This window comes from Salvelinus namaycush, chromosome 24, assembly GCF_016432855.1.
Source record: "Salvelinus namaycush isolate Seneca chromosome 24, SaNama_1.0, whole genome shotgun sequence".
Lineage (NCBI taxonomy): Eukaryota > Metazoa > Chordata > Actinopteri > Salmoniformes > Salmonidae > Salvelinus > Salvelinus namaycush.
The window spans coordinates 36250731-36278273 of record NC_052330.1 but is presented as its reverse complement, the minus strand read 5'-3'; the positions used below and the strand labels follow the sequence as shown (position 1 = coordinate 36278273).

The following is a 27543-nucleotide window of genomic DNA, read 5'->3' as shown; positions in this document are numbered from 1 at the left end:
CTGAGTGTCGCTCCTTTCTCACCCAGTGTGATATTGTGTTCTCTCTCCAGCCCAACACGTACTCAAGAGAGAGAGCTCGGATCGCTTACGTCATATCACTCCTTACTGGTCGGGCTCGGGAGTGGGGCACAGCTATCTGGGAGGCAAGGGCTGAGTGTTCTAACGATTATCAGAACTTTAAAGAGGAGATGATACGGGTTTTTGATCGTTCAGTTTTTGGGAAGGAGGCTTCCAGGGCCCTGGCTTCCCTATGTCAAGGTGATCGATCCATAACGGATTACTCTATAGAGTTTCGCACTCTTGCTGCCTCCAGTGACTGGAACGAGCCGGCGTTGCTCGCTCGTTTTCTGGAGGGACTTCACGCTGAGGTTAAGGATGAGATTCTCTCCCGGGAGGTTCCTTCCAGCGTGGACTCTTTGATTGCACTCGCCATCCGCATAGAACGACGGATAGATCTTCGTCACCGAGCTCGTGGAAGAGAGCTCGCGTTAACGGTGCTTCCCCTCTCCGCATCTCAACCATCTCCTCCCACCGGCTCAGAGACTGAGCCCATGCAGCTGGGAGGTATTCGCATCTCGACTAAGGAGAGGGAACGGAGAATCACCAACCGCCTTTGCCTCTATTGCGGTTCTGCTGGACATTTTGTCATGTCATGTCCAGTAAAAGCCAGAGCTCATCAGTAAGCGGAGGGCTACTGGTGAGCGCTACTACTCAAGTCTCTCCATCAAGATCCTGTACTACCTTGTCGGTCCATCTACGCTGGACCGGTTCGGCTGCTTCCTGCAGTGCTTTGATAGACTCTGGGGCTGAGGGTTGTTTTATGGACGAAGCATGGGCTCGGAAACATGACATTCCTCTCAGACAGTTAGGGAAGCCCACGCCCATGTTCGCCTTAGATGGTAGTCTTCTCCCCAGTATCAGATGTGAGACACTACCTTTAACCCTCACAGTATCTGGTAACCACAGTGAGACCATTTCCTTTTTGATTTTTCGTTCACCTTTTACACCTGTTGTTTTGGGTCATCCCTGGCTAGTATGTCATAATCCTTCTATTAATTGGTCTAGTAATTCTATCCTATCCTGGAACGTTTCTTGTCATGTGAAGTGTTTAATGTCTGCTATCCCTCCTGTTTCTTCTGTCCCCTCTACTCAGGAGGAACCTGGTGATTTGACAGGAGTGCCGGAGGAATATCATGATCTACGCACGGTCTTCAGTCGGTCCAGAGCCAACTCTCTTCCTCCTCACCGGTCGTATGATTGTTGTATTGATCTCCTTCCGGGGACCACTCCCCCTCGGGGTAGACTATACTCTCTGTCGGCTCCCGAACGTAAGGCTCTCGAGGATTATCTGTCTGTTTCTCTCGACGCCGGTACCGTGGTGCCTTCTTCCTCTCCCGCCGGAGCGGGGTTTTTCTTTGTTAAGAAGAAGGACGGTACTCTGCGCCCCTGCGTGGATTATCGAGGGCTGAATGACATAACGGTTAAGAATCGTTATCCGCTTCCCCTTATGTCGTCAGCCTTCGAGATTCTGCAGGGAGCCAGGTGCTTTACTAAGTTGGACCTTCGTAACGCTTACCATCTCGTACGCATCAGAGAGGGGGACGAGTGGAAAACGGCGTTTAACACTCCGTTAGGGCATTTTGAATACCGGGTTCTGCCGTTCGGTCTCGCTAATGCTCCAGCTGTCTTTCAGGCATTAGTTAATGATGTACTGAGAGACATGCTGAACATCTTTGTTTTCGTTTACCTTGACGATATCCTGATTTTTTCACCGTCACTCGAGATTCATGTTCAGCACGTTCGACGTGTACTCCAGCGCCTTTTAGAGAATTGTCTCTACGTGAAGGCTGAGAAGTGCGCCTTTCATGTCTCCTCTGTCACATTTCTCGGTTCTGTTATTTCCGCTGAAGGCATTCAGATGGATCCCGCTAAGGTCCAGGCTGTCAGCGATTGGCCCGTTCCTAAGTCACGTGTCGAGTTGCAGCGCTTTCTCGGTTTCGCTAATTTCTATCGGCGTTTCATTCGTAATTTCGGTCAAGTGGCTGCCCCTCTCACAGCTCTGACTTCTGTCAAGACTTGCTTTAAGTGGTCCGGTTCCGCCCAGGGAGCTTTTGATCTCCTCAAGAAGCGTTTTACATCCGCCCCTATCCTTGTTACTCCTGACGTCACTAAACAATTCATTGTAGAGGTTGACGCTTCAGAGGTGGGCGTGGGAGCCATTCTGTCCCAGCGCTTCCATTCTGACGATAAGGTCCATCCTTGCGCTTACTTTTCTCATCGCCTGTCGCCATCGGAACGCAACTATGATGTGGGTAACCGCGAACTGCTCGCCATCCGCTTAGCCATAGGCGAATGGCGACAGTGGTTGGAGGGGGCGACCGTCCCTTTTGTCGTTTGGACTGACCATAAGAACCTTGAGTACATCCGTTCTGCCAAACGACTTAATGCACGTCAAGCTCGTTGGGCGTTGTTTTTCGCTCGTTTCGAGTTCGTGATTTCCTATCGCCCGGGAAATAAGAACACCAAGCCTGATGCCTTATCTCGTCTCTTTAGTTCTTCTGTGGCTTCTACCGACCCCGAGGGGATTCTCCCTGAAGGGCGTGTTGTCGGGTTGACTGTCTGGGGAATTGAGAGACAGGTAAAGCAAGCACTCACTCACACTGCGTCGCCGCGCGCTTGTCCTAGTAACCTTCTGTTCGTTCCTGTCTCTACTCGTCTGGCTGTTCTTCAGTGGGCTCATTCTGCCAAGTTAGCTGGCCACCCCGGCGTTCGGGGTACGCTTGCTTCTATTCGCCAGCGGTTTTGGTGGCCTACTCAGGAGCGGGACACGCGCCGTTTCGTGGCTGCTTGTTCGGACTGCGCGCAGACTAAGTCAGGTAACTCTCCTCCTGCCGGTCGTCTCAGACCGCTTCCCATTCCTTCTCGACCATGGTCTCACATCGCCTTAGACTTTATTACCGGTCTGCCTTCGTCTGCGGGGAAGACAGTGATTCTTACGGTTATCGATAGGTTCTCTAAGGCGGCACATTTCATTCCCCTCGCTAAGCTTCCTTCCGCTAAGGAGACGGCACAAATCATCATTGAGAATGTGTTCAGAATTCATGGCCTCCCGTTAGACGCCGTTTCAGACAGAGGCCCGCAATTCACGTCACAGTTTTGGAGGGAGTTCTGTCGTTTGATTGGTGCTTCCGTCAGTCTCTCTTCCGGGTTTCATCCCCAGTCTAACGGTCAAGCAGAAAGGGCCAATCAGTCGATTGGTCGCATATTACGCAGCCTTTCGTTTCGAAACCCTGCGTCTTGGGCAGAACAGCTCCCCTGGGCTGAGTACGCTCACAACTCGCTTCCTTCGTCTGCTACCGGGCTATCTCCGTTTCAGAGTAGTCTTGGGTACCAGCCTCCTCTGTTCTCGTCCCAGCTCGCCGAGTCCAGCGTTCCCTCCGCTCAGGCTTTTGTCCAACGTTGTGAGCGCACCTGGAGGAGGGTCAGGTCTGCACTTTGCCGTTACAGGGCGCAGACTGTGAGAGCCGCCAATAAACGTAGGATTAAGAGTCCTAGGTATTGTCGCGGTCAGAGAGTGTGGCTTTCCACTCGTAACCTTCCCCTTACGACAGCTTCTCGCAAGTTGACTCCGCGGTTCATTGGTCCGTTCCGTGTCTCTCAGGTCGTCAATCCTGTCGCTGTGCGACTGCTTCTTCCGCGACATCTTCGTCGCGTCCACCCTGTCTTCCATGTCTCCTGTGTCAAGCCTTTTCTTCGCGCCCCCGTTCGTCTTCCCTCCCCCCCCCCCCGTCCTTGTCGAGGGCGCACCTATTTACAAGGTACGGAGGATCATGGACATGCGTTCTCGGGGACGTGGTCACCAGTACTTAGTGGATTGGGAGGGTTACGGTCCTGAGGAGAGGAGTTGGGTTCCATCTCGGGACGTGCTGGACCGTTCGTTGATTGATGATTTCCTTCGTTGCCGCCAGGGTTCCTCCTCGAGTGCGCCAGGAGGCGCTCGGTGAGTGGGGGGGTACTGTCATGTTTTGTCTTTGATCATCATGTCTTGTCCCTGTGCTTCCCTCTGCTGGTCTTATTAGGTTCTTTCCCTCTTTCTATCTCTCTCTCTTCCCCTCCCTCTCTCCCTCTCTCGCTCTCTCTCTCTATCGTTCCGTTCCTGCTCCCAGCTGTTTCTCATTCTCCTAACGACCTCATTTACTCTTTCACACCTGTCCCCTATTTTGCCCTCTGATTAGAGTCCCTATTTCTTCCTCTGTTTTCCGCTTCTGTCCTTGTCGGATTCTTGTTTGATGTTTGCTGTTCTGTGTCCTTGTTCCGCCCTGTCGTGTTTTTGCCTTCTTCAGATGCTGCGTGTGAGCAGGTGTCTATGTCAGCTACGGCCTGTGCCTTCCTGAAGCGACCTGCAGTCTGTGGTCGCGTCTCCAGTCGTTCCTCTCTACTGACGAGAGGATTTCAGTTTCCTGTTTTGGATTTACCTTTGATAATATCCAGGAGAATCATTGTTTGTTTAATACTGGAATAAAGACTCTGTTTCTATTACGTCGCTTTTGGGTCCTCATTCACCAGCATAACAATAGAACACCAACTAACTGTAAATCGCCATATTGCCATTGTTTCATCTCTGACACCTTTTTTTTTTATAACCAAACAACTGTCATTTACACAACTTCCTAATGAAGATAAGAGTATAACACATTTTTATTTTGGAAAGATTGAAAATCTGTAATCAGATTTTACTGCGAATGAGTTATAGCCGTTTTAGTGAACGGTGGTATTTTTCTATAATCATATCAGCATGTTCTATTATCAGACATTTTCTTATCTGGATTGTATATTAAACAAATACACTGAGTATCCAAACCATTAAGAACACCTTCCTAATATTGTAGTTGCACCGCCCTCCTTTTTGTCCTCAGAACAGCCTCAAATCGTCGGGGCATGGACTCTACAAGGTGTCGATAGCGTTCCACATGGATGCTGGCCCATGTTGACTTCAATGCTTCCCACAGTTGTGTCAAGTTGGACCCAGCAACGTTGCAGTTCTTGACGCACTCAAACCGGTGAGCCTGGCACCTACTAACATACCCCGTTCAAAGGCACTTAAATATTTTGTCTTGCCCGTTCACCTTCTGAATAGCACACATAGACAATCCATCTGTCAATTGTCTCAAGGCCTGAAAATCCTTCTTTAACCCGTCTCCTCCCTTTTCATCTACACTGATTTGAAGTGGATTTAACAAGTGACATCAATAAGGGATCTTAGCTTTCACCTGGTTGTAATATTTGTGTTGTGGAGAAATGACCAGGCAGGACACGGGAGTACAGTTAGATTTCGTTTAGTCAAAACCTCTCGTGCTCTACAGTTCCCGGGCACACTAGTGCGCATGTGCATTTCCTATTAGGTGTAGTAACGTAACACTGTCGTAATACATCACCGCTTAGTAACAGCATAGTAACTAATATAAACAGATGGAGATCCCAGATACTACACTGGTCAGTCTATGTCATGGAATGTTCAGGTGTTCCTAATGTTCTATACACTCAGTGTATCTGCATCAAAACATTACAAGTGACATTTATAAGGAAAGACATACACAACTGATATCATATTAATAAATCAAGAACTGTGAGGGGAATACATTGTCTAATTCAAAATCGGGAATGACAAAATATGAAAAAAATAAGGTATATATATATATGTACAATAATTGGCTTTTACAACTTTCTTCTGTACATACAGTCCACTAGGCCTGAAGACTAATACAGGAAGAGTCAGAATGGGAACAAATTAAAAGCATGCAGGGGAGGCTAAATGACCAGTGACAATCTGAGCTACTGGGTGAAGACTAGGAGTCTCTTTACTTGTGCCTATGTCTGCAGTGAGTCACACTCACTGCAGTACCACAACCCTGGCACAACTTCAGTCCCCTATGATGCATAACTGCTTTCCCTTGTATTCTAGGGCAACACAAAACAAACCACGTCATAGCCTCCTGTCTTTCCTGTAACAAAGCCAACCATTTCTAGAGCAGTACTTCCAGCACATTGAAGTTCACCTGGGCTGTGAGAGTGACGGTGTGATTGTTCCTCAGCAGCACGTTGTCCAGTCTCTCCAGCCCCTCTGTCCTTGACACTGTGGGGACAGCTTCTACTGACTGCCTGGTGCACAGGTGGCATGTCTACAGTGTCGTCCCCCTTACAAAGGTCTGAGAGCTGACAGTCCACCAGTGTGAGAGAGAGAGAGAGAGAGAGAGAGAGAGAGAGAGAGAGAGAGAGAGAGAGAGAGAGAGAGAGAGAGAGAGAGAGAGAGAGAGAGAGAGAGAGAGAGAGAGAGAGAGAGAGAGAGAGAGAGAGAGAGAGAGAGAGAGAGAGAGAGAGAGAGAGAGAGAGAGAGAGAGAGAGAGAGAGAGAGAGAGAGAGAGAGAGAGAGAGAGAGAGAGAGAGAGAGAGAGAGAGAGAGAGAGAGAGAGAGAGAGAGAGAGAGATGAAAACACAGACCTAATATTTAGGCCTTACGGTACACAACAATAATACATCATTGGCAGTTACCAGCTAGACCAAGATGATTTAGTTACCAAGCTGACTACCAGCTATTAGCTAGCTATCATCACAAGGGTTAACTGAAGCATGCTGATGCCTTGAGGGTTAGGCTACCTTGTCTCGTTTTTGGCTGACTGGCTGAACTTACGGTGTCTCAGTTTATCAGAAGTTTTCGCGGATTTATCGGTGGTGACAGTGTTTCCTTGCCTCAGTGCAGTAGGCAGGAGGAGGTGCTCTTCTTCTCCATGGACTTTACAGTGTCCCAGAACTTTTTGGAGTTTGTGCTACAGGATGCAAATTTCTGTTTGTAAAAGCTAGCCTTTGCTTTCCTAACTGCCTGTGTATATTTGTTCCTAACTTCCCTGAAAAGTTGCATATCGCGGGGCTATTCGATGCTAATGCAGTACCCCACAGGATGTTTTTGTGCTGGTCAAGGCAGTCAGGTCTGGAGTGAACCAAGGGCTATATATCTGTTCCTGGTTCTACATTTTTTGATTGGGGCATGCTTATTTAAGATGGTGAGAAAAGATTAACACAGGAGGAGTAGGATAAGGGTACGGCTAAAGGCTATAAGAACTGGTCATCTAGTACGTTCGGAACAGAGAGTAAAAGGAGCAGGTTTCTGGGCACGGTAGAATAGATTCAAGGCATAACATACAGACAAAGGTATGGTAGGATGTGAATACATCAGAGGTAAACCTATGCACTGAGTGACGATAAGAGAGATATTGTCTCTAGACTCATCATTTAAACCAGGTGAGGTCACCGCATGTGTGGGAGGTGGAACTAAAGGGTTAACTAAGGCATATTGAGCCTTTCTTGGCCTATGGATGAGTTTTACTCTAGCTTCAACATAAGTGAAAACAGTAATTGGTGTTTGTTGAGGTGAGTTTATCCTCCATACAATGTAAAGCAGTTATAATAATGCTGTGATATATTTCTTCGATACAAATACATGATTTTTTAATTCATTTAACATTTATTTAACTAGGCAAGTCATTAAATGTCTATTGAGCTATAAGCCCAACTCTTATGGAAGTTATGACAATTCGAATAGTAGACTATGATGATGTTGAATGTATTTGTACAGAGTACACAAATGTGGAAAGATTAATCAAGGAGATAATTATTTAATTAATTGCACCCACCTGGTGTCCCAGGTCCAGAGTTGAGTTTGAGGGAGATAGACGGTCATCCACCAAACCCACAAATAGAAGTCTTTACCAGGTCGACGGTCAAATAGCGGCCCCTTTTGGACATTTTAAGTAATTCTAAGTAATTCTGATTATTAAACCTTAATTCCAGTAGGAGGCAATATAGATGCGGTAGTCTTTCCATAAAAAAACGTTATTTCAGTAGTTTAAGAACGTTTATTTCAATAGTTTAATGAGCTGAAAAACAGAAAACAATGAAAGTATACTAGAGACATTGTCGTCTAAGGAGGGGTGCACCAGGTCTGAAACGAAACGGAGCGTTTCACACACGTTTTATGGACAGCTCCATTTCCTTGACACAACACACGTTCAAACTCGAAGAAATAATAAATATTTTGCCCCCCCGTTTAACAGCTCAAAAAGACTGGGTCCCGCTGTATTGCTCAGGCTGCACTACAGCGTCTATTCACAGGCGCGATCCCACTACTGAGCGGCACGGGGGCTTTGGCCTGCTCCGTTTCCGACCTGGGCCGGTGCACCCCTCCTTAGACGACCTGGTGGTCCCGGGCTCCCCTAGGAGCACCATATCGATACCGAACTTAGTGCGGACACCCGATCGGCATAGTCCACTGGAGCTCAGAACTCCTGAACTCAAACGATCCGCCAGCCTAAGCCTCCCAGCAACTTGGATTACAGGCGCACGCCACTGCACCCGGCGAGAGAAGAGACGATTTTTAGGGCATTTCAAGTTAAATTCGTGACGTCACACAATTCGTCACATGACTCCCAGTGTGGTGTGTAGCGCCGTCCTGTGATTATAAAATTGTTTGCAACAATTTCGAATACGGCACTTGTGATTTATTTCATGAATATTTGAATTGTATTCCTACTTGAAAAGTCAATAAATATGTCGTGGATATATAAATATACCACAGAGATCTATAACCCTAGCCAGACAGACTTTTAATAGCTACCATGTTGGATTTCTGACCAAACCTGCCCACAGGTTCACACTAAATCCAGGAGTTTAGTTTACTTTTACATGATAAACACGTTTTCAGTGTAAATGTTTTCAACTGTAGTGTCCTTGCTCAACTCATGTTATGTTTGCACTTCAGGCAATATTCAGATAAATTGGAAAGAATTACCTACCCAGCAGTGAATCATCCATCTGGGATCAAGCATATAAGGACAGGACATACACTCAATTGAACCAAATGTGTACACATTCTCTTACTACAGAGCGCTACTAGCTGAGAATCTAATTGCTGATAGTTCCATGTTTTATCTGAACATGTCCCCTTCTTCCTGTAAACATTACGTAATGTTCCACATAGGGTTGGAAAAATTACGTTAACTTTGCCAAAAATTCCCAGGTTTTCAAGAAATCCTGTTTGGAGGAGTCTATAAAGGGCTGAATATATGAAACCAAGCCATTCTTCAGTAAAAAGGCACCCTAACATCTGCTTGAACAGGCCTAGTTGTATCAAATCCACCAACTTGAAGGACTTTATCATTCTGTTTTAATGTAACATTGTACATTTTGTCATAATAAAGTAATAGTGTTTCTTTAAGTAGAGCTTTTCATTATGTCTCAAAATGCTTTACATCCTACAGGGTCACACACCCCTTCAGCACCGTAGAGGTAGAGACTGTAGTCCCAAACGGCACCCTATTCCCTATATATAGTGCACTACTTTAGACCAGTGACCTATGACTCGCTGTATTTCTCAGGCTGCACTACAGCGTCTATTCACGGGCGCAATCCCACTACTGAGCGGCACGGTGGCTTTGGCCTGCTCCGTTTCCAACCTGGGCCGGTGCACCCCTCCTTAGACGACCTGGTGGTCCCCAGGCTACCCCAGGTCAGACACCATGTGGTGCTCCGTTTCCAACCTGGGCCGGTGCATCGCTCCTTAGACGACCTGGTGGTCCCCAGGCTACCCCAGGTCAGACACCATGTGGTGCTCCGTTTCCAACCTGGGCCGGTGCATCGCTCCTTAGACGACCTGGTGGTCCCCAGGCTACCCCGGGTCAGACACCATGTGGTGCTCCGTTTCCAACCTGGGCCGGTGCATCGCTCCTTAGACGACCTGGTGGTCCCCAGGCTACCCCGGGTCAGACACCATGTGGTGCTCCGTTTCCAACCTGGGCCGGTGCATCGCTCCTTAGACGACCTGGTGGTCCCCAGGCTACCCCAGGTCAGACACCATGTGGTGCTCCGTTTCCAACCTGGGCCGGTGCATCGCTCCTTAGACGACCTGGTGGTCCCCAGGCTACCCCAGGTCAGACACCATGTGGTGCTCCGTTTCCAACCTGGGCCGGTGCATCGCTCCTTAGACGACCTGGTGGTCCCCAGGCTACCCCAGGTCAGACACCATGTGGTGCTCCGTTTCCAACCTGGGCCGGTGCATCGCTCCTTAGACGACCTGGTGGTCCCCAGGCTACCCCAGGTCAGACACCATGTGGTGCTCCGTTTCCAACCTGGGCCGGTGCATCGCTCCTTAGACGACCTGGTGGTCCCCAGGCTACCCCAGGTCAGACACCATGTGGTGCTCCGTTTCCGACCTGGGCCGGTGCATCGCTCCTTAGACAACCTGGTGGTCCCCAGGCTACCCCAGGTCAGACACCATGTGGTGAATAGGATGCCATCTGGGGCACATCCTGTGCCAGTTATGATTCGAACTGTCTGTTATCTCACATGGGAAACTTTAGCTCCGTCTCTGGAGGTGGTTGCTCTTGGAGGCAGGCTGAGTGCCAGTGAGGCCCAGGAGGAAGAGCTAGGAGTCAGGCTGATGACTAGGGCTGAGAGCCAGGCTGATGACTAAGGTTGAGATCCAGGCTGATGACTAAGGTTGAGATCCAGGCTGATGACTAAGGCTGAGATCCAGGCTGATGACTAAGGCTGAGAGCCAGGCCGATGACTAAGGCTGAGAGCCAGGCTAATGACTAAGGTTGAGATCCAGGCTGATGACTAAGGCTGAGAGCCAGGCTGATGACTAAGGCTGAGATCCAGGCTGATGACTAAGGCTGAGAGCCAGGCTGATGACTAAGGCTGAGACCCCAGCATCACTGTGCCTTCTTCAGGGTGATGTCATGAATGCTTGAAATCAGACAAACTACGCAACTAGCGCAACCAATGACAATAGAGAGGGGCGTGTCATCGTAAATGGTCTGACACAACCACGCTGCAGATACTGTGATAGTAGTACCCGTCATGCAAATAGATCAAGAAATAGAAGTCGTAGCGTAGTTTGACAAATATAATTTATATATGGGGGTAAGAAAGTCATACATAAGTCATTGAGAGATATTGCTCAGCTGTTAACTGAACAATTCTTCTTTTCACAGCTGCTAAACAGCGCAAAATTCATATAGAAAAATAGAACTGGACAGACTGACAGATGTAAAAATGCTAAATCACATCAAGTGATTAGAATACAGAACATTTCACAATAATACATGTCATTTATATATATATATATATATATATATATATATATATATATATAAAGCGGTATAAAATAAGCACATTGCAAGACAGACATTGACGTAACAATGCCTTTTTTTATAAACAGGAGTGTAAACATTATTTCATATAGTTTTATATGTGCTTTTATTTATGACGCCAGCGTCACCACAAATCGGATCAACCGGATACTGCCATCGTCAAGGCAGAGGATATAAAAATTTAAAAAAGGTTACATTTTTTTTAAATTTAAAAAGAAAATCTGCATTGTAATATAAAATACAAAACAACTATGTTCTAACTTTAGTATACACTGAATGCAGTAATATCCTAGAATATTACTACGGCTGTATATTTAAACGTGGTATACAGTACACTGGCGACCCGCAGCACGCTGGCTGGCTACACCTGTGTGTCTCTACCGTTATACAGGTTTAGAATATTAAAAAAACAGCCCCTTTGTTTGTCTCAGTGCTGATAAGTGCCAGTAACAGAAGCATTAAAATGATTGACCTTAGTGTTTCCTTCTTCAACATTATAGTTTCCACTTTATACCTTCTTCTATTTTGTCCTTTATTGTAAGTGATGGTTGTGTGCAGTAAGTTAAACTTGAGGCACTGACTGGGTTTCAGAACAAACAGCACTTATGATGATGCAGAGAGAACTGGGCTGGGCGTAAAGGCAGTACGTCCCTCAGAGCCCACTCAGGTAACATTACCACGGTGTTACCGAGGCAACGGAACCTTTAAAAACAAACAGGTCTTCGGGCAAAGACAGACAAGAGTCTCAACAAGTCTCCAGCTTTGAGGTCAAGACAGTACATACTGTATGTGCTTCAACAACAAAAACGGCAGTTGATTTTTGAATTTTTTTCCAAAATGGCCACCATTCACGATGATGACGACAGCTGTTTTTTTGGCGGATCTATCTTTGTCGACCTTCGGTTTCTTGTTTCCCCTTGTGGTTTCATTTGGAGGCGGTCAGCTTTTCGGCAGCCAGGTGTTCTAGCAGGGGGTTGGCCTCGCTCTCGGGGGTCTTGACGCTGTCGGTGCGGACGATGCAGGTGGGGCGGTGGAGGTTGAGCATCACCATTAGCTGCTGTCTCTCCATCCTCAACTCCTCAATCTGGGACTTCAGGTCAGAGTTCACCACCTCCAGACGCTCCGACTCCTACAGGGAGGACAGATAGGGGAGGGGGTATACTGTTAAGCCATTTATTTAACCTTTATTTAGCCAGGCAAGTCAAGAAGACTTTCTCTTTTTACAATAACCACTTGAGGTCCCACTTTAAACAAACTAGAACATAAATGCTTTACAGAGCAGTCATAATGTCTTCATAAACACTATATAGCTGCTTTACAGAGCAGTCATAATGTCTTCATAAACACTATATAGCTGCTTTACAGAGCAGTCATAATGTCTTCATAAACACTATATAGCTGCTTTACAGAGCAGTCATAATGTCTTCATAAACACTATATAGCTGCTTTACAGAGCAGTCATAATGTCTTCATAAACACTATATAGCTGCTTTACAGAGCAGTCATAATGTCTTCATAAACACTATATAGCTGCTTTACAGAGCAGTCATAATGTCTTCATAAACACTATATAGCTGCTTTACAGAGCAGTCATAATGTCTTCATAAACACTATATAGCTGCTTTACAGAGCAGTCATAATGTCTTCATAAACACTATATAGCTGCTTTACAGAGCAGTCATAATGTCTTCCTAAACATTATATAGCTGCTTTACAGAGCAGTCATAATGCCTTCATAAACACTATATAGCTGCTTTACAGAGCAGTCATAATGTCTTCATAAACACTATATAGCTGCTTTACAGAGCAGTCATAATGTCTTCATAAACACTATATAGCTGCTTTACAGAGCAGTCATAATGTCTTCATAAACACTATATAGCTGCTTTACAGAGCAGACATAATGTCTTCATAAACACTATATAGCTGCTTTACAGAGCATTCATAATGTCTTCATAAACACTATATAGCTGCTTTACAGAGCATTCATAATGTCTACATAAACACTATATAGCTGCTTTACAGAGCAGTCATAATGTCTTCATAAACACTATATAGCTGCTTTACAGAGCAGTCATAATGTCTTCATAAACACTATATAGCTGCTTTACAGAGCAGACATAATGTCTTCATAAACACTATATAGCTGCTTTACAGAGCATTCATAATGTCTTCATAAACACTATATAGCTGCTTTACAGAGCATTCATAATGTCTACATAAACACTATATAGCTGCTTTACAGAGCAGTCATAATGTCTTCATAAACACTATATAGCTGCTTTACAGAGCAGTCATAATGTCTTCATAAACACTATATAGCTGCTTTACAGAGCAGACATAATGTCTTCATAAACACTATATAGCTACTTTACAGAGCAGACATAATGTCTTCATACTATCTAGTCCATCTTCTACAGCCAATTCACAAAGAACATCCCAGGTATAAATAAATTACTCTGCTGCCATTGTGAAAAAGAACACGCGACTGACCCTTTGGAGGAAGTCCGTTCTCTCCTTCTTCCTGTTCCGACACCGTGCTGCTGCCACTTTGTTCTTATCTCTCCTCCGTCTCCTCCGCTCATCGTCCTCGTCCATCTGCAGGGAGAAGAGGTGTTGTGATTAGCTAATGGGGACCTTTTCCAAGGCCTGTATATTATTAAAACATCGTGATGACAACCATGGGCTCTATCTTTCCTGTATGTTTTACTCCTGCTTTTTCATACTTTCTGTTTTATTGTGAACTTCAGATAACTGTGGCTCAGTTTGATACATATGCTTGCCATCTTGGAGGCAAAAGTGAAGAGTTGAAGAGAACCCAGATTGAAAATGGTTACGTTGTGTAACATCTAAACTACTTCTGAAATTGCCCACTTGGTGGAGCTAAAACTTAGTAGGCTGGTCCAGTTTTCAACAGACCACCATACATAAAAAAACAGAACATGGCCTCAAAATGACTAACATCCACCTCCATTCCTCCTCAAGCTCTTCTTCCTCCTTCATCTCCCTCCCCATCAATCTACCCCTCCCTCCTCACCTCTCCCTTGATAGCAGTGAGCGGCCTCTTCCCCAGCCGTCCAAGGAAATGCAGCGGTGACAACATGGCGCCCAGGTTCCTGAAGTCCTGTGCAAGTTTGAGCTGACCGGTGAGTGTAGTGGCAGAGATGCCCGCCAGTGGGCCCAGGCTGGGCAAGGAGCCGGCCGTCAGGGAGGGGTCAAGGATCTGGCCGGGCATCATGTCAGACCCAGCCACCATACACCACAGCTATGGAGGGAGAGAGGAAGAGGGGGAGAGAGGAAGAGATGGAAGGTCATTGATTGTCAGGTCCAGCTACTTCATTGTCCATTGCTATAGGGTCTTCTTACGTGCCTTATTCATGTCCCTGTGTCCGTCTCCTTTCCCCTCACAGTTTTAAAGCTATTTCCTCATATCCTCGACAGGCAGCTTTAACAGAATTGACAGACTGGATTTTGCTGAATTCTACTCTGGAATGTTCATCTACATTTGTAAGTTGGCTCCATGTTCAGGCTGTGGCTATGATTCATCATGCATTGCATACACACCGTATATTTTTTTCTTTTAATGATTGCGGGCAATTTTCAAGAGTTTGCACTGAGAAGTCCTGTGGTCAATCAAAGAAAAATGAAAGGAAGAGAGAGAGAGAGAGAGAGAGAGAGAGAGAGAGAGAGAGAGAGAGAGAGAGAGAAGACAGAGACAAAGAGAGAGAGAGAGAGAGAAGAGAGAGAGACAAAGAGAGAGAGAGAGAGAGAGAGAGAGAGAGACAAAGAGAGAGAGAGAGAGAGAGAGAGAGAGAGAGAGAGAGAGAGAGAGAGAGAGAGAGAGAAGAGAGAGAGAGAGAGAGAGAGAGAGAGAGAGAGAGAGAGAGAGAGAGAGAGAGAGAGAGAGAGAGAGAGAGAGAGAGAGAGAGAGAGAGAGAGAGAGAGAGAGAGAGAGAGAGAGAGACAAAGAGAGAGAGAGAGAGAGAGAGAGAGAGAGAGAGAGAGAGACAAGGAGAGACAAGGAGAGAGAGAGAGAGAGAGAGAGAGAGAGAGAGAGAGAGAGACAAGGAGAGAGAGAGAGAGAGAGAGAGAGAGAGAGACAAGGAGAGAGAGAGAGAGAGAGAGAGACAAAGAGAGAGAGAGAGAGAGAGGTAGAGAGAGAGAGAGACAAAGAGAGAGAGGTAGAGAGAGAGGTAGAGAGACAGAGAGAGAGAGAGAGAGAGAGAGAGAGAGAGAGAGAGAGAGAGAGAGAGGGGGGAAGAGAGAGAGAGAGAGAGAGAGAGAGAGGGGGAGAGAGAGAGAGAAACAGAGCCTGTACAGACCAGGCCTAGAGGAAGTGACAGCAGAATGAATATATTTCTGTAATGACTGTTAGAACCAAACCTGTGCTGTGGAAAACTCCTGATGGCCAAACAGAAATGTTGCTCATGGAACAGTGCAACAGATCGGATTGGAGGTTGAGGAGGAGAGGGACGGCACAGGACAACAACTTTATCTGGTGATGAAGTGCGTTCTTTCAGCCATGACGTGTATTATGAGCAGAGTATGTGTCAGAGTATGTGATGAAGAGGACCAAGAGCAAGAGAGGGAGTGCTGGGATGTAGTGTCCACAACTAAAGAGGCATTGTGGAATCTTAACAGACACATCCTGAAAGCAGCACGATGCTGTACTTACTACATGTACGTGCTAACAGAAAGGTGGCTAGCTAGCTATGTGTGTCAATGTAGCAAAGTATTTATAAACAACAACAAAAATCTGATATCTTAAAAGTTTAGTTCATTTTCATTGTATTATCTATACAATAGGCCATCATTGATTCTGGCCCAATAGGTCTGATATATTACCTCAATCCTGGAGCTTTCTGTTTTGATAGGGTTATTTTACCTACAATCCATTAGGCCTACCTACAAAAAGTTTTTAATATGCTGAGAGGGTTTTCTCCACTGCTGGCCTGCTCTCCAGATGCCGTCGCCTGAGCCTGAAGCCACAGGCCGAACTCATGTTTCTAAAAAGGAATTCAAAAGGCACTGTAGATGGAGCCTAATAAGGCATTTTTAGTTTAATTTTGTATTTAATTCTAAGTAAATCACAGTCTACATGTACAATTTATAGACTATAATGACTTAATACAACAAAATGTTGTTTAAATGCTGAGCGCTTTATGTCCCTACCAACCTAGTGTGTCGCACTCCCAAATGCATTTCTTTGTTATAGCCATGAAATAATAAATTCCTTCTGTCTATCTGACCTATTTAGAGTGTTTATATGCTGTTTAATATGACATGTAGCCTATTTGAAATAATGAGTGCTCCTTAGTCACCTTTTCCTGTTGTTTGTAAAAAAATAAAAATAAAAAAAATAAAAAAATCATATGGTTTGGTTTCAATTCTTGGAGCAGCATTTTTTCTTCCTGTGAGCGCTGAACGGTTTTTAGCAGAGCGGTTGGAAAGGACGTGGAGCCCCGGAGCTGCACACCGCTTCATGAGAGGATGAGCGGGATTTCCCCGACCTCTCAACTCAACCACTGATTGTGAGGTGAGCAGGACAGGACAGCTGCCGGTGGGGCTGACCAACTGACTGAGTGTTGATGTGTCCCAACGGGCACCCTATTCCATATATAGTAGGGACAGGGACAGTAGTCAAGAGTAGTGGACTATAGAGAATACGGTGCCAGCTGGGACACACCCCATGTTCCTGACTGACTACACTGCTAGGCTGGGTTCCTTTCTTAGGAAAATAATCGCCACCGTTTATTACAAAAGCCAGAAAGAAAGAAAGGCAGCGGGAGAAGAGGTTACAAAAAAAAAAAACAGTCATGTAAGCCCTATTCTAGGTGACTCCACCCAGCCAAAAGCTGGTCTCACAGCGTTTTGTGTTTGGACTGAGTAAGGGAGTTACTGTCGGAAAAATGGTCCGAGACCAAGTTGGCACAGTTTACCGATTACCCGTTCTCTGATTCCTCCTCTCAGGAGATTATGAATGAATAAATATTTTATTAGTTAGTTTCCTTTCCTTATCTCATACCATCCATTATCACTGATTGCTGAAACGACTGGGCAAGCCTAAACACCTAGCCAGGCGTACAGCAGGGCTAAACACCTAGCCAGGCCTACAGCAGGGCTAAACACCTAGCCAGGCCTACAGCAGGGCTAAACACCTAGCCAGGCCTACAGCAGGGCTAAACACCTAGCCAGGCCTAAAGACATCTCCCTCCTGTTTTTAGCTGTTGGTCATATTACCATTGCTAGAAATATTGTATTTTAGGGATGCACAATATAATCGGTGAACATATCAGAATCGGCAGATATTAGCCAAAAATGGCAACATCGGTATCGGTCGATGTCTAGTTTAACACCGATGTTAAAGCTACCATGCACACGTATCTAACGTAGGTACATGACGTAATAACGCCACGTAAAATGTTGCACTACACGTGCAACACAGCATTCCTAACCTAGCCCACAATGTCTGTTGTGTGGATCGAGCAGTCAACAAGTCGAGCAGTCATTTGAAAGAGTAAGTACATTTCAGAGAGATAACTCAAAGGCGACATCCATTAAAGCCAAGATAATGGAATTCATTGCCCTTGACAATCAACCGTTCTCTGTCGTGGGTGAAGTTGGCTTTCGTGTGTCAAAAAAGATACAGTAGCACTGTCAAAGCTGTACAAAAAAGTCTGCAAACAAGCAAACACCGGCCACGGGCGATGTGTTTACAATACCGCGTTGGTAATAAAGCATGATTTATAAGAAATCCCGCTATGCCCTCAGACAAACTATCAAACAAGCAAAGCATCAATACAGAATTAAGACTGAATCCTACTAACCGGCTCTGACACTCGTCGGATGCGGCAGGGCTTGAAAACCATTACGGACTACAAAGGGAATTACAGATACAAGCTGCCCAGTGACGCTTATGCTCGCTTTGAGGCAAGCAACACTGAAGCATGCACGAGAGCACCAGCTTTTCTTGATGACTGTGTGATCACGATCTCTCGGTAGCCGATGTGAACAAAACCTTTAAACAGGTCAACATTCACAAAGCCGCGGGGCCAGACAGATTACCAGGACGTGTACTCAAAGCATGCGTGGACCAACTGTCAAGTGTCTCCACTGACATTTTCAACCTCTCTCTGACGGAGTCTGTAATACCTACATGTTTTAAGCAAACCACAATAGTCCCTGTGCCCAAGAACACTACGGTAACCTGCCTAAATGATTACCGCCCCGTGTCACTCACGTCGGTAGCCATGAAGTGCTTTGCAAGGCTAGTCACGGCTCACATCAACAGCATCCTCCCGGACGCCCTAGACCCACTCCAATTCGCATACCGCCCTAACAGATCCACAGATGACGCAATCTCAATCGCACACCACACTGCCCTTTCACACCTGGACAAAAGGAACACCTATGTGAGAATGCTGTTCATTGAATACAGCTCAGAGTTCAACACCATAGTGCCCACGAAGCTCATCACTAAGCTAAGGACTGTGGGACTAAACACCTCCCTCTGCAACTGGATACTGGACTTCCTGACGGGCTGCCCCCAGGTGGTAAGAGTAGGCAACAACACATCTGCCACGCTGATCCTTAACACTGGGGCCCCTCAGGGGTGTGTACTTAGTCCCCTCCTGTATTCCCTGTTCACTCACGACTGCTTGGCCAAACACGACTCCAACACCATCATTAAGTTTGCTGGCGACACAACAGTGGTAGGCCTGATCACCGACAACGATGTGACAGCCTATAGGGAGGTCAGAGAACTGGCAGTGTGGTGCCAGGACAACAATCTACCTCAATGTGGTCAAGACAAAGGAGCTGGTCGTGGCAGGCAGGCCGAACAGGCCCCCATTAACATCGACGGGGCTGTAGTGGAGCGGGTCGAGAGTTAGGTTCCTTGGTGTCCACATCACCAACGAACTATCAAGGTCCAAACATACCAAGACAGTTGTGAAAAGGGCACAACAAAACCTTTCCCCCTCAGGAGACTGAAAAGACTTGGCATGGGTCCCCAGATCCTCAAAAGCTTCTACAGCTGCACCATCGAGAGCATCCTGACCGGTTGCATCACTGCCTGGTATGGCCACTGCTTGGCATCTGACCGTAAGGCGCTACAGAGGGTAGTGCGAACGGCCCAGTACATCACTGGGGCCAAGCTTCCTGCCATCCAGGACATATATAATAGGCGGTGTCAGAGGAAAGCCCATAAAATTGTCAAGACACTCCAGCCACCCTAGTCATAGACTGTTCTCTCTGCTACCGCACGGCAAGCGGTACCGGAGCGCCAAGTCTAGGACCAAAAGGCTCCTCAACAGCTTCTACCCCCAAGCCATGAAACTGCTGAAGAATTAATAAAATCGCCTCTGGACAATTTAGATTGACACACCTCCCCCCCTCCCTCTTTTGTACACTGCTGCTACTCACTGTTATCTATGCCTAGTCACTTAACCCCCACCCACATGTACAAATTACCTCAACTAACCTGTACCCCTGCACACTGACTCAGTACCGAACCCCTGTATATAACCTCATTAGTTATTCTTATTGTGTTACTTTTTATTACTTTTTAATTTAGTCTAGTTGGTAAATATTTTTTTTTAACTCTTCTTGAACTGCACTGTTGTTTAAGAGCTTGTAAGTAAGCATTTCACGGTAAAGTCTACACTTGTTGTATTCAGCGCATGTGACAAATAAAGTTTGATTTGATTATTTGTTTGACCGCAACTTCTGGGGTAGCTAGCTTTAGCTTAGTACCTAGCTAGCACCAATACAACCAGCCTGAAATCAATGACCAGTAGAAACTGCAGTCATTTTCAATATTCTTAGCAATGATTTAGGAAACCTTGAGTAAGTATTAGCTAGGTTGCCACTTGTTGTTCGCCTATTGAAATTGAACTTCAGTTCATGAAAATAAATAGCTAGCCAACTACTTAACCCTGTTGCCCAAAGCTAACGTTATAAACAGCCAGCTAGCTTCATCTGGCTTTTGAGGCTCGACTGGATCGGGTTGTGTTGTGAAGCTAGCCACAATAAGGATTAGGCACAATAGTGGAATTTGCGATTTGCCTTCAAAATAAAAGTTTGTCATTGACAGTGATGCAAATGAATACAAATAGTAGAATTATGCCATACTTTTATTTTGAAGATTAACCGCAAAGTCCACTATTGTGGCTAATCCTTATTGTGGCTAGCTTCACATAGATGGTTCCGACTACCATTAATCAAATAAGAACTGCCTTGTAAATTAGGGTTATTTGAGATGATGACACCTAGCTATATAGTTAGCTACCTAACTATAGCTACTGAAACAGATTATCGTGTTAGCTAGCTAACTATAGCTACTGAAACAGATTATCGTGTTAGCTAGCTAACTATAGCTACTGAAACAGATTATCGCGTTAGCTAGCTAACTATAGCTACTGAAACAGATTATCGTGTTAGCTAGCTAACTATAGCTACTGAAACAGATTATGTGTATCTTTTTCGACATGCAAAGACAAACGGCGTTCCATAGAAATCCTGGTTGAGAATGAAACTGAACAACAAAACAGCACAGCAAGTAAGAGAAAGAAATAGGTTTTGATCATGTTTCTGGAAATGGGGACATACGTAAACGCCAACAAAATAACTTTAAAGTCAGTATGGTGTGTAATCTTTATTTAACTAGGCAAGCCAGTTTAAGAACACATTCTCATTTACAATGACAGCGCAGAAGACGACGGGCCAAATGTGCGCCGCCCTATGGGACTCCCAATCACGGCCGGATGTGATACAGCCTGGATTCGAACCAGGGACTGTAATGACGCCTCTTGCACTGAGATGCAGTGCCTTAGACCGCTGTGTCCATGTGTGTTAACTATTTAACTGTACTAGAATCGGTATCGGGGTTTTTTTGTCAGGGAAAATATCAGATATCGGTATCGGGCAAAAATGTAATATTGGTGCATCGCTATTTCTATTTTTGTATATAATAGTAATATTAGTAGTATTAGTAATATTAGTAGTATTAGTACTATTAGCATAAGTAGTGTTGTCTGTTTCATTAATTGGCTAGCTAGTTAGTGTCTTCAAATTCTCCAGTCTGTCATTCTACTCTTTCCCTGCTGACGATGAGCTACGAAAGAAGTGGGTGAACAACATCCGACGAGACAACTTCACCGTCAGCAAAAGCTCCAAGGTCTGTGGCAGGCCTTTTCTTCCTGAAGGCGTATTGGAGCCTAATCCGGAAGAGGGGTACGTTGCCTGAGGAAGGGAGCTGAGCCACTTCTGTTCCAATGGAACAATTAGGTTATTCAGTCACAGGGAATCCCATCCCTACGCTAAACAGGCTGATTCATATAGGAGACATGAGATAAGATTATACAACCTCTACAACAGAGGAGCTGCATTGGCCGGAGGGTGTCAAGAGTACAGACTGAACTAGCATACAGCAGAACTACTCCTTCCAACTATTAAAAACTACACAAGAAACTCCTTCCATCTATAAAAACTACACAAGAAACTAATTCCAACTATTAAAAACTACACAAGAAACGAATTCCAACTATTAAAAACGACACAAGAAACTAATTCCGACTATTAAAAACGACACAATAAACTAATTCCAACTATAAAAACATTCAAACTAGATCCAGATGTTTATCAAACTGATCAACAAGACTGATGTTTAACTCTGTCTGCAGAGTTTGGAGGTTTGAGGCAAAGGACCAAAAAAATATCCACTGGGTAGATCAACAACCTTTCCAACAACGAACACACAGTTAAGACCAGAAAACCCCCCTCAGAGACATTTCTTGCTGTGAACACCCTCGATTGTTTTACACATGAAACAGTTAAGACAAGAAACCCCCCCCCCCCCCCCCCCCCCCCCAGAAGACATGAAAGCTAAACTGTACATTTTCTGCAGCAAGTAGTGGTTCCTAAAAGCAAGAGGGTCAAAAGGGGCTTTACCACTCCCTTTTCAAAGGGGGGGGGGTTCTCGTATTTTCTCAGTTTGTGTCGCCGGGCTGGCGGGCGGACGTTTGCCAGGATTAGTGGTCAGTGTTTGATGATGCAACACACTCTGTATTCTCGCAGTCAAGCAGAACAGCCAGTCAGTGCCATACACAGCCAATATACTGTACCCCCAGACAGACAAAGACAGTCACACAGAGCAGGGCACGGCAGGACAGGGTAGGACAGGGCAGAGCACAGCACGGTAGGACAGGGCAGGATAGAGCAAGGCAGGGCAGCACAGGGCAGGACAGGGCAAAGCAGGACAGGACAGTCATTTCTGCTTTACAGAACCGCCTAGTCGACTGAAGGGCCTCAGGAGAAGCCAAACACACAGCACAGTCAGGGTGGGAGAGGAAATGTCATGTATTAGAACTGCACTCAATGCAGGTCCTGGCTAGCTGGCACATGGCCAAGACCAATGGCATATGAGCCGTGGCTGTGTGTAGGTCTAATGTGCCTGCGTGTGTGTTCATAAGTCTGCGTGCACTCAGACAAATGTGCCAGTGTGTGTGTGTGTGTGTATATATATGTCTGGAAACCCTGGTTTTCTCCACTCACATACTTCATCCGTCTTCAGGTCGACAAAATGGGTCCATTTCCTGTACCATTCCTGAGGCCAATTATCTGCTCCAATCCAAGGCTGAGGAATTCAACCTCTATGTCCCAAATGGCACTCTATTCCCTACATAGTGCCCTACCTTTGACCAGTATCCATAGGGCTCTGGTCTAAAGTAGTGCACTATAAAGGGAATAGAGTTCTATAGGGCTCTGGTCTAAAGTAGTGCACTATAAAGGGAATAGAGTTCTATAGGGCTCTGGTCTAAAGTAGTGCACTATAAAGGGAATAGAGTTCTATAGGGCTCTGGTCTAAAGTAGTGCACTATAAAGGGAATAGAGTTCTATAGGGCTCTGATCTAAAGGAGTGCACTATAAAGGGAATAGAGTTCTATAGGGCTCTGGTCTAAAGTAGTGCACTATAAAGGGAATAGAGTTCTATAGGGCTCTGGTCTAAAGTAGTGCACTATAAAGGGAATAGAGTTCTATAGGGCTCTGGTCTAAAGTAGTGCACTATAAAGGGAATAGAGTTCTATAGGGCTCTGGTCTAAAGTAGTGCACTATAAAGGGAATAGAGTTCTATAGGGCTCTGGTCTAAAGTAGTGCACTATATAGGGAATAGAGTTCTATAGGGCTCTGGTCTAAAGTAGTGCACTATAAAGGGAATAGAGTTCTATAGGGCTCTGGTCTAAAGTAGTGCACTATAAAGGGAATAGAGTTCTATAGGGCTCTGGTCTAAAGTAGTGCACTATAAAGGGAATAGAGTTCTATAGGGCTCTGGTCTAAAGTAGTGCACTATAAAGGGAATAGAGTTCTATAGGGCTCTGGTCTAAAGTAGTGCACTATAAAGGGAATAGGCTGCCATTTGGGATGCAGTTCCACTCTCCTATCATCAATACCCTAGCAGCTCCAGACTCTCCTACCATCACAGGGGACTCCTCTCCTACCACCACAGGGGGAAAAGAGGCGTTCCCCGCCACAGGGTGGAACTTGAAGCAACCATGCTTCTCATCCAGAACACTCTTTAACGTATCTTGTTGTAGAACAACACTCTTTGGCCTCAGCATATTTGCCTGCTCGCCTCACATATCATCTTGCACAACTCTTAGTGACATGCAAACAGCCCAACCTATCTCTGGGCTGGAGAAAGAATAACATGGTGAAATTGAACAATGATAGTGATGCTCCTCTCCTCAAGACCTGAGCCATGGCTCCATTACTGCCTGGATGAGTCCCAAATGACATTCCTTCTATAGTGCACTACTTGAAAACATAAAGCTCTGGTCAATTGTATTGCACTATAAAGGGTATAGGGTAGTATTTGGAACACAGCCTCTGCACTCAGTCAGTCATACTATGCTACAGTATGTGCTGTTGAGTTTCTGACCCAGGCTTTCTTAACTCTCTGGGGAGAAGAAGAATTTGATCAACGGAATTACATTGAGACGCCAATTTCTCACTTTAAAATGAATGCCAAACAAAAACCATTGATTTCTAAGTTTAACAAACCATACTCTATGCACAATGATTACTTTGAACAATTTACACACAAAAAAAAGTAAAACTTGTAATTAAAATACTGGATATGCAGATGCAAAGTTTGGTGACAGAGTTAGTATTAGTTAGTTATTAGTATTAGTTAGTTATTAGTATGAGTTAGTTATTAGTATTAGTTAGTAGAGTTAGTATTAGTTAGTTATTAGTATTTATTAGTTTTAGTTAGTTATTAGTTAGTTATTCGTATTAGTTAGTTATTAGCATTAGTTCGCTATTAGCATTAGTTAGTTATTAGCATTAGTTCGTTATTAGGATTAGTTAGTAGAGTTAGTAAAATCTTCCTCAGTTTTATTCTGTCACCAAACTTTGTATCTGCAACAGTTCTTCCTGTAAATGTGTTTTTTGTAAAAAAAAATATTCTGTGGAAATGGATAAAGTAGTTCTGGTGCATAGAGTTCTACAGGTTGTTAAACTTTTGAAATCAAATGGTTTTGTTTAGTATACAGCGTAACTCCGTTACCATGGAATTGTCCTTCATTCTACACAAGGACAGTTAGGCCAACCTTACACAAACCCTCATTCTTTTGACTTTGGAGGGATCGGACAGTTAGGATAGACGGCACAAAAGTGGACTCCTAAAGGCCAGGGCCCAGAGGTACTGTACGGTACTGTGCTTTCCAGGGCCCAGAGGTACTGTACGGTACTGTGCTGTCCAGGGCCCAAAGGTACTGTACGGTACTGTGCTGTCCAGGGCCCAGAGGTACTGTACGGTACTGTGCTGTCCAGGGCCCAGAGGTACTGTACGGTACTGTGCTGTCCAGGGCCCAGAGGTACTGTACGGTACTGTGCTGTCCAGGGCCCAGAGGTACTGTACGGTACTGTGCTGTCCAGGGCCCAGAGGTACTGTACGGTACTGTGCTGTCCAGGGCCCAGAGGTACTGTACGGTACTGTGCTGTCCAGGGCCCAGAGGTACTGTGCGGTACTGTGCTGTCCAGGGCCCAGAGGTACGGTACTGTGCTGTCCAGGGCCCAGAGGTACGGTACGGTACTTTCCAGGGCCCAGAGGTACTGTACGGTACTGTGCTGTCCAGGGCCCAGAGGTACTGTACGGTACTGTGCTGTCCAGGGCCCAGAGGTACTGTACGGTACTGTGCTGTCCAGGGCCCAGAGGTACGGTACTGTGCTGTCCAGGGCCCAGAGGTACGGTACTGTGCTTTCCAGGGCCCAGAGGTACTGTACGGTACTGTGCTGTCCAGGGCCCAGAGGTACTGTACGGTACTGTGCTGTCCAGGGCCCAGAGGTACTGTACGGTACTGTGCTGTCCAGGGCCCAGAGGTACTGTACGGTACTGTGCTGTCCAGGGCCCAGAGGTACGGTACTGTGCTGTCCAGGGCCCAGAGGTACGGTACTGTGCTTTCCAGGGCCCAGAGGTACTGTACGGTACTGTGCTGTCCAGGGCTGTGATGTGGTATGTTATGGTGCTGTGATGTGGTACGTTATGGTGCTGTGATGTGGTACGTTATGGTGCTGTGATGTGGTACGTTATGGTGCTGTGATGTGGTACGTTATGGTGCTGTGATGTGGTACGTTATGGTGCTGTGATGTGGTACGTTATGGTGCTGTGATGTGGTACGTTATGGTGCTGTGATGTGGTACGTTATGGTGCTGTGATGTGGTACGTTATGGTGCTGTGATGTGGTACGTTATGGTGCTATGATGTGGTATGTTATGGTGCTGTGATGTGGTACGTTATGGTGCTGTGATGTGGTACGTTATGGTGCTGTGATGTGGTACGTTATGGTGCTGTGATGTGGTATGTTATGGTGCTGTGATGTGGTACGTTATGGTGCTGTGATGTGGTATGTTATGGTGCTGTGATGTGGTATGTTATGGTGCTGTGATGTGGTATGTTATGGTGCTGTGATGTGGTATGTTATGGTGCTGTGATGTGGTATGTTATGGTGCTGTGATGTGGTATGTTATGGTGATGTGGTATGTTATGGTGCTGTCCAGGGCCGTGTTGTACTCTGCTCTGTTGTGGTTCATCTTGGGTCGTTCAACTCAGAGGAAAAACATGTGAGAAGAGCAAGTTGTGAACAGAAAACAGGAACTCAGCCCACAGCTTTCATTTCTCCTTATTTTCTGCTCACGGTTTGATCAGGCTTTATGAGCATGCTGCATGCAACCTGTCTTTGCCCGATGTTGAGAAACCAGCGTCTCAAAACCACATCGAAGACGTGGTGACTAAACATTCCCATCCCCACCAGTCATTACCAATGGTAGTCTGGTCCCAGATCTATTTGTGCTCTCTTTCAAACTCCTATGGTAATTGACATGCATGAGTTGGCAGGACGGCACAAACAGATCTGGGACCAGGCTATATCGATGAAGAGAGGACAGTACCTCAACAACATGGTCAGTGAGTGTGGGTATATGCATACAATAATGTGATTATTGTGGATAGTCAGATTAATATAATAGTTTGATTAAAACATTTAAATGCTTCGCAGGAAGAACAATTCCCCTAATAATCCTGATCTGAAATCAGGCTACCTGATCCTGTTTCCATGGACACATCTGAAATCAGGCTACCTGATCCTGTTTCCATGGACACATCTGAAATCAGGCTACCCGATCCTGTTTCCATGGACACATCTGAAATCAGGCTACCTGATCCTGTTTCCATGGACACTACCTGATGGCACTCTGATAAATGTAGAAAATAAATGTTCTACCACAGCGAACATGTTATTTTTGGGAAGAATTTGGGAAGAAAACGACTTCTACTACGCTCCATTCAGTTGGGAGGCTCCTCGACCAATCGGTGCCCCCGCTCCTCGACTAACCAGTGCCCCCGCACATCGACTCTGTACCGGTGCCCCCTGTATATAGCCTCGCTACGGGTTATTTTACTGCTGCTCTTTAATTATTTGTTACTTTTATTTCTTATTCTTATTTAATTTTTTTTATTGTATTTTTTATTTATCTGCATTGTAGGGTTTGTAAGTAAGCATTTCACTGTATTCGACGCATGTGAAATAACATTTGATTTGATGGCACATGCTGCAGATCAAATACACCGATTAAGGGTTTTACATATCCTAATAATTTGAAAGATTAAAGCAGCTGCTTTTCTAAGCAATCGGCGTATGCTTCCCTGGATTATGTCCTGGATTATGTCCTTACGCAGATTAAGATAAGCAGAGTAAGGTGTTTACATGACGAATGCCATACTCAGCCTACTGCCTTCAATTAGTTTAATATCAAATTATTACTGTGCATGTAAATCTAC

General features: G+C 45.5%; 1 protein-coding gene across 2 annotated transcripts in view; it reads right to left on the bottom strand.

Moving 5' to 3' along the window:
• Positions 1 to 10943: 10943 nt before the first annotated feature.
• Positions 10944 to 27543, bottom strand: part of jdp2b (Jun dimerization protein 2b) — a 32092-nt gene continuing 15492 nt past the window's right edge. For both annotated transcript variants that reach the window (XM_038962524.1, XM_038962522.1), the window contains exons 3-5: positions 14242 to 14469; positions 13698 to 13802; positions 10944 to 12333 (exon numbers count right to left, since the gene is read on the bottom strand). In XM_038962524.1, coding sequence (XP_038818452.1) covers positions 12130 to 12333; positions 13698 to 13802; positions 14242 to 14460 — 528 coding nt within the window. In that variant the 5' untranslated portion in view covers positions 14461 to 14469 and the 3' untranslated portion in view covers positions 10944 to 12129. The remainder of the gene's footprint in view (positions 12334 to 13697; positions 13803 to 14241; positions 14470 to 27543) is intronic.